The 8,390-nt window shown below is 35.4% G+C and overlaps 1 protein-coding gene across 1 annotated transcript in view; it reads right to left on the bottom strand.

Annotated features, from left to right (window-relative positions):
* Positions 1–8,390, bottom strand: part of LOC122796738 (desmoglein-2-like) — a 1,262,885-nt gene that overhangs the window by 918,868 nt on the left and 335,627 nt on the right. Inside the window, exon 2 of the mRNA XM_044065447.1 lies at positions 7,858–7,893. Coding sequence (XP_043921382.1) covers positions 7,858–7,893 — 36 coding nt within the window. The remainder of the gene's footprint in view (positions 1–7,857; positions 7,894–8,390) is intronic.

The following is an 8,390-nucleotide window of genomic DNA, read 5'->3' as shown; positions in this document are numbered from 1 at the left end:
CATATGTCCCAACATTACAGTTAAGTCAGCACATAGCAATTGAGTTGGTTATTTAGTTTATTGTTGCAGATATGGTGGGGAGGAGTGAAAGATGTCAATTAACAACTAGTATATTTCTGTAGTACGCATTACTTTTCTAGTCAGTGCTGTTATCTGTGCCTTACAAGTATTAGTACACTACCCTATTGTCTACTTTGGACAGTGGTATGGCTGTCAACAATTATATGCATGAACTGGTTTTACCTGCAGTATACATCTCTTACCTGGTATACCTGTGGAGGAATTGTTTAGCACTAACTAACTGTTTCTACACATGCTCTCACATTCTAGGTTGATGTTATGCACATACCTGTCCATCTCTTTTTGCAGAGACTCTGGGCATGTCTTGGCCATATGCAGGTGAACCGGGACATATTTCCACTATTGCCCTCTTAAACCTTTAGTGAATTACAACACTCTTATACAGGATTTTCTAGACAGTTATATTATGTAGCACAGTGTGGGTGACAGTGATGAGTGATACCTTATTATTCAGAGCAACTGCAACACTCACAATGCCATACAATAACAGAATACACAGTACCAGTACATGATATCAATCTTTTATTTCTAGGCACAGTGTTGGTATCTGACAGACCTGTGGGAGCAATGTTTGTTAGCACTACCTGAATGTTGCCACATGAATTACCAGATTCCACATTAGTATTATGCACATACATCTCACTCTGTTAATGTACACACTCTGGTCACAGCTTGAAAACATGGGGGTGTAGATGGGACATACTTGGCTTATTAATCTCACAACATTTTGGGGAATTGCTAGAGTGACAGGTTTGTTCTCATAGATGTCTGACAATCAGTTGTATTTCTTGTTTGCTGCCTAAACATCTGGGATCATCTCACTGATTTCCCAGGGGGACAGGGTGACAGGAAGCAGATATGAGCCAATTTATTGGACAATCTGGACATATCTGTATAGTTGTGGAGTATGATTCTGTATGCAGCCTACTACCACTCCCAGGATTCGAACCATGGCTGTGTGTGCTAAAGATACAGAAGTTAACGTCTCAGTTGAGTATGCTATTTGGATTTTGTTGTCTGTCTTTTCACTGTTTTCTGTCTATTTCTCTCTCAGTTGTACTATATGACCTCTTGCGATTATACCAGTCATATACAAACATTCCTACACAATTTATTTATGTTTCATAGTGTGGGTAACAGTGCTTAATACACCAGTACTATTAAGTGATTGCAAATCTACATTACTATATGATGCCAGAGTAAACACATGCAGTCCAGCTGTTAGACCTTTATTGTCAGGCTATTAAGCTTTTATTTAGGTACAACCTATATGAGACGCTTCCTGCCATATTCTCTGGTGTATGCAATACATGCCTTAAACAATACAGGTTTTATACTGGCAATGAACTTACTACTACCTTTAAATTTATTTCCTATGACAGTACATGCAGCATTACTAACCTGCCTCTCGTCGCAACCGCTCCAAGCAACATCCATGGGCCTCCTGGTCCACAGCATGCTCACTTGCCACTGTGAAGGACATAAGAGGAATATTTAGCCATACCTAAACATAATATACATGAGCTGACAATTATTAAACAGGTAGTGGACTGATACTTACACACGACTGGGACCACCCCTGTCCTCCTAGCCTCCTGGATCCACTGATCCAAGAGATCCCCCTTTTGCCGCTTCAGGTCAACATAGTGATGCCTGACCTGCTCACCAGTTCAGGGTATGCCAGTGGCACTGGTGAGGTCATGGGTGAGATGGTCCCAGGCTTCGGAATTGTGTTAGGAACCCTGGTACTGGCCCTGCAGCAGTCTCTGGTCATGGTCTTTCACAAGGAGTCCTGCCATGACTCTGGATTCCTGGATGCCCCAGTGCTGCATCCAAAAGCGCACACCCCCTCCCATTCCAGACATAGTGCCTACAAGGGGAAGCTACAACCAGTTATGAGATGTATTCCCACCTGTTGGGTTTAAATAGGGCCGATTTCCTGCACTTTGCAGTGATTGGACGGTTTTGAAAAGGCTAAGCTATGGGTAAAATGCTTACCTAAGGCTGGCATTGCTTAAAGGGGTATACCAATGGGCAAATTGAGTTAGCTGGCCTACACAGTGCTTACACTTAGTAAGCTGGGCTGTGCAAAGTTTAGCATTGCTTAGTTTTTAATGTTCATACTATTTGCTTTTTAGCATTGATTTATTATTCATTACATGTTATATATGTGTTTGGTATCCATGATCCATGTGTATGTACACTTTATGGGGTCCTTGTGTTTATTAGGGGATTTCAACAATTTATTCCAATGCCACCTCACATCTGAGCTTAATGCAGTACTCCAGTTCACATAGTTATGTTATTTAGTAGGTTATACAACATAAAATGGTATATAGATTCCTTTCACACGTTCAGTTAATTTTCCTATAGTGAGGATCTGTTTGGTGATACCTCAATCTTATGCACTGCTGTGATGGCTTAGTGGTTAACTACTGTGACTATAGTGTACAGAGTCCTAGCTTCAAGACCTGCAAAGGCTGTTTATTTTGTTTCTGGTCAGAACAGCAGCTGTTGCATACAGAGTGATTAAGGCACTTTTAAGCAATTGTAAGTGGGTTTGCATGGGTTTGTGCAATGGTAAGCTATGCTAACCTTCAGTGAAATATGCTTATAGAGAGTTAGCTTCAATATTGCTTAACCTGTGTGCACATTGCTTACCCTCTTGCAAATGGGCTTAAACCCACTTACTACTGCTTAAATATGCTTACTCCCACTTATTACTGCTTAATAGTGCTTACACTTGCTTAGTCCCGCTTACCACTGCACTAATTTAGACAGTAATGTCTAATGGTTCTTGAGAAGGTGGTGGATTTGGAAGCTGTATGGAGTTATCATTCATTACACATTTTACCTTTCATTTGTATCCCTGATTCCTGTGTACATATACTGTATGGGGTACTTGTGATTATTGTGGACTTTGCAACATTATGACAATGACACCTCACATCTGCATTTAATGCAGTACTCCAGTTCACAAATATATGTTATAAATATATAAATGTTGTAAATATATGTTATCATAGGTTATGCAACAAAATAAATTGATCATACAGTGATTTGACATGGAAAATGGGCTGTAGTGGAGTGGGACTTGAACCGGGAATGACTGCTCATAAGGCGAATGCTCTGCTCACTACACTATTGCTGTACTGCTTCATTTGCATATATCTTGCTTTTTATCCTCTTGTGCTATTTAAGCTGCATTAACCGTAGGTAAGTGATGGGCAAACCCGCGCACCTATGGTTAAATGTAATCTGTGTCATAAAAAATATTCTTTATATTTTATGTTTAACTGTTGCTCTTGTAAATGTGGGGGGATGTTGTTGGGGGTATGCGAACACCTATGAGTGGTCTCGCTCATTCTTACTCATACTCTGCTGTTCTTCATTGCAGGGGCGTGTATATTCTGATAGCTCTGCTCTCAGACACACCCCTGCACTCGTACATGCTCCGTGTAAATTTAGGAGCTCAGGCAGTGGGCCTTCATTAATATGCATGGCACGCTGCTGTCCTTCTCCTAAACAGCCACTTCTGTGCAGGACTAAGCTAGTTCTGCATGGAAGGATAGTGAATCTGGGGGAATATCTCATTCCATCTTGACACTATTTTTTTTTTTGGGGGGGGACAGGTATTAGTGCATTAGAAACACTGGTAAACAGATTAAACCTGACAGGCTGAGATATTTTACAAGTTGCTAATAGCTATCATGTTAGTTATTTTTGTATTGCTTAGCATTAAATTGCTTTATTAAAGCTATACAAGAGATGGCTTAAAATTGGTTTATTAAAGCTATATGAGAGAGAGTAAAATATGTAAAAAAAATTAGCAGTACTGGTCATCATGTTTTAATATGTTTTTAGCAAAAAGCATGAATGTTTCTGATTGTTGGGTATGTAGTTTAATACCTGAAATAGCAGGTTATGCCTCTGGTGGCAATTCCACTAGATACTTCTAACTAGACATAACATTTTCCAAGATTTTGCTTGATGTTAATGTTACTAAATTTGTAGATTAGACGAAATGTGCTTTGCAGTCTTTGTATAAACAAATGCAAACAAATTCAGTGTGAATAAAATTAATGTCTCATAAATATATATGAAAAACCATGTTTAATAAATGGGTCCAGAGTACCTACTAGATTGAAATGTATACATAGCAAGCAGTCTATGCAAATACATCCTATAATGTAAGAAGTTCAAAAGTAATTTGTCAAGTTATAATTTTATCACTAGTTTTTAGACCACCATTTTAGCTGTACCAGTATTGGTTACCCCAGTTAGAAAAAAATTATATTAAAGGATTGTACTCATACATCTAATGGACTAATATGTAAGCAGCATTCTGCAGTGTATAAACAATTTTATTTAAATCCTTAAGTATTAAAAGCCCAGTTCAGTACTTTACCAAGGTGTTTAAAATGTTCACTTCACTGTCAACTAAAGTGTATGGGCAGTTTAGAAAGATGATGGTTAAAATGACATTGAAACTTTATGTTTTTAGCACTAAATAATGCTTGCAGTAGCACCCAATTCTTGTCTCTTATAGATATTAGTATATCTCTAATGTTTTGGTATAAAACAATTAATAAAAGTAAATAATTCAACAGCTGCAAAGTGTTAATGGAACAGTTTTAAGTCAGAAATTAAACCCTGTGATTGAAAAAGTATAAATTAATCAAGTTAAAAAATAAAACTATAGCAGACACAGCCCATAACTGGTGGAATATTTTTACAGAATGGTCTGCAAAAGAAAAAGTTGTTAGATACACCCAATTCTTGTATTAATAAATTTTATCATTGTATTAACTGTGTAAAACTGCATTTTGACTTGTTGTATCAAAAGAAAACTAAAGGTTTTGTTTCCTAATGTGTTTTCTATATAATCTGATCAAAAATACATACAAGTATAAAGTGTTCTGAGTATGTTTTAAAATAAAGAGAGGGAATTGTTAGACTGTGAACTGTGAATAATAGATTGAAATTAATTCTGCTGTAAATATGCTGAATGATAAAGCATAGAATAAAATGCTTGCTTGAATATATGTATAGAGTTTAGCAATGTAAAATGGGCATCCATACTATATGTATAACAGACAGGCTTCTTCACAGCATCAGAAACAAGCCTAAAAATCAATTCTGGAAACCAAGTATTACATGCTTTTCTCATGTTTGCAGAACAGTTTACAAATATCTATTAAAAGACATGTTTTTTATAAACTCAGCAATACGTGATCTTTTACAAAGCTGTTTCCTCAGAAAACATGTTCTTCCACAGTATTTGTTCCTCAAAAATATCATCAGCAAAACAGTTTGCACAGATGTTTCCTTTCAGACTTCTGTTAATGAACATCTTTTTATAAAAAATCAGCAGAAAATCAATTCTGATTGCGTACATTTTCACATCAGCAGAAATGGCTTTACAGAAGAACAATACTGCTTTATAACAAAACATTTCCTTAAACAAGTCTGGAAAGTAAAGTATCAGCAGAAAAAGAAAAAAACAGGATCTTAAGTGCATGAGAATAACAGTATATAAACTATGTTAGAGGTATTTGGTAGGAACTCAGGTTCCGAGGTAACTGGAGAATGAAAAGCCATAAAGCCATCATCCATATCAGTTGTGAAGGAAAAACTTTGCACATTAAATTTGTAAACTACAGTCATATGTTTTGTTTGTTATAAAAATAAGTTATTCATTAGTAACTGTGCTTACAGTGAAATATTATTGTGCTGCAAAATATATTTCTTTATCAGTGTGCAATTTGGTGCTTTAAACAGACTACAGATGCAGTCATGCAAAATTCTGTGTCTCTGATTCAGCAGTAAACAGCCAGCAAGAAGACTTTGGATCCAGTCCAGTCCAGCAAGTACAGCACAGAAGCAGCATCTTCATAAATTATAATTTTCAAAGAAACAGACAGCAAGTTACTTATTTCATATTCAGTGTTTCTTTGGTCGATACTTTTAATTAAATGTTATGATAACTATGATGCAGGCATGCATGCTAAGAAATTATTTTTATGCCTCAGAAATGTGTTGCAGGCTGAATACCAACAAGGCATGATGATACAGTCAGATTATCAAGCACTTTAGTGAAAGTGAAAAGAATAAACTTCCCTCCTGGAAGAGCACTGTTTATGTGATAATTGGTGAGTACAAAATATCTGGAATAATTAATAAATTATATAATAAATAAATATAATACAATTATATAATAAATAATTAATAAATCAATGATAACTCATACTGAAAGCACAAGTTATTAAATGTTGATCCTCGCCTGTTGTTCCATTTACAGTCTGGGTCTTGTCTAAAATAGTTGATGAAACCCTATGCTTTACTAACTTATCTCATAGTGTATTGTGAAGGGCTGTAGATTGTTATATGAACTTGTTTAAGACCTTAGACAAGTTGTCTTTTGCTTACATTTGTGGAGCCAGCTACCACCCCCATTTCAGAGGAGTGATTCCCAGTGCTCTTTCAGGAAATTCCTAATATGCTGTATATTCAGGAAGATATATTTAGACTGTATCCAAATTAGGAATTCTTAATTTTTAATTTATTTATTCTTGAGCTCAGATTTGTTATTATATCCTACATTACTGGTCTGTTTAGGTGTGTATTGTGGATTTTGAATTGATTTTATACTACATTTTACTCATTTAAATACTTTTTATAAATAGATAAAGCAACAAATGTCATTTCAAAAATTAAATGAATCTGTACTCATGGTTACCAAATATAATGTTTAGCAATGTTTTTTTCTTGCATGTTAGGAAATTACATTGTTTGCAGTGCCTCTGACTAAGAATATAAACTATATTCATCAAAATGTAGAATCTTTTAAAGGCTAAGCATTGTTTCAGCAGATTCATCAGGAAATAGTTACAAAACAACAAATAATGAAGCATCTTGCTGATATATATTTTATGTTGGTACTGCTACTGTCCACTGTATTGATTATGTAAATGTGATACTGGGTATGTTTATGGAGTAACAAGTTAGACTGGCCTCATGGAATATGCATGTCACATCATACTCACCAAGGGTACATCATATGCAGACTAGCTGCATTTCCAGGTAACAACAGTCATTTTCTGCTCTACTGGAGCATTCCCTGTATTCAAGATTAAATCTCACAAAACTTGTAAATATACATTTTGTAATTAAGAAAATTTGGAACAGAGCATGGTACCAGATATTAATCAAATGAGCAGTCTTATGGGAAATTTTATAGTATAACATGCCAGTATTTATACAGCCTTCAGAAAGTATCTCATTTAGAATTGTTGCAAGATATATTGTTCTTAGTCAGGGACCCATTTTGATCTCAAGTGATTCCTTTTCCATTAAATGATAACAGGGGACAGGGGTTTCAACTAAAGGCAGAAGTTCTCTCCATTCCATATTTAAAGATTGTAGTTTAACTGTTTGCAAGTAATTTTTGAACTTTCCATTAAGGCAACTGCATTATGACTGTGCAGCTAAACCAATCACCTGGGTACCTAGAGCATCATATGCTGCATGATATGTTGGTACCTCATGAAAAAAAATGGATATAATTCCCCAAAATATAACTGCAGTCATGCACTTTTATGGGCCTTGCATCTCTCACCAAATGCTGATGAGTTTCTGTGGCTACACTTAAACGATTGAAAAAGATAAGGCTCTGTATGACATTGTGTAAAATGAAGTGGTAACAGAAGATTTTTTAAGATAATTAAACATATGTCATCGATTGTTAGTAGTTAAAAAAATAAATATGTGTCCTACCTCCAGAATAAGATGATTTCCAAATACATGACATATCTGTAACAAAAATATATGTACATATGATTAAAATCACTGCCATATATTGCAATAACAAAATATTTCAAAGCACATATACACAAAGATAAAGCTAACGTTTTCTTAAATGTCATGTGCACAATTAGCAGTCAGATAATGCCAATAATCTGATACCGAAGGTGTCCTATTGGACAAACTAGTAAATTAACAATAAAATCACATTAATAGTGTTTTCTTGATTCTTGAAGATGGGCTGTGGGTAGCCAGATACAATGTGTTCTATTTCAATTTATTAGCAGATAAGCAACTTATTATCTTTCCTAAAATAAACAGTTACTGTAATCTTAATCTACCTAAGTACAGACTAGAAAGGGAATTTTACTGGTAAAATTGGCATTAAGTAAATAATAACAAGTACATTTCCCACTAATTAGGCACTGCAAACACTACATTTTAAAACCTGCTTGTACTTTGGATACTGTTTGTGTGAGTATTTTTTAACACAGCAGTTATAATAC

The sequence above is a fragment of the Protopterus annectens genome, chromosome 3.part0 (assembly GCF_019279795.1).
Source record: "Protopterus annectens isolate FY-2018-M chromosome 3.part0, PAN1.0, whole genome shotgun sequence".
Lineage (NCBI taxonomy): Eukaryota > Metazoa > Chordata > Ceratodontiformes > Protopteridae > Protopterus > Protopterus annectens.
This window is presented reverse-complemented; position numbering and strand designations above follow the sequence as displayed.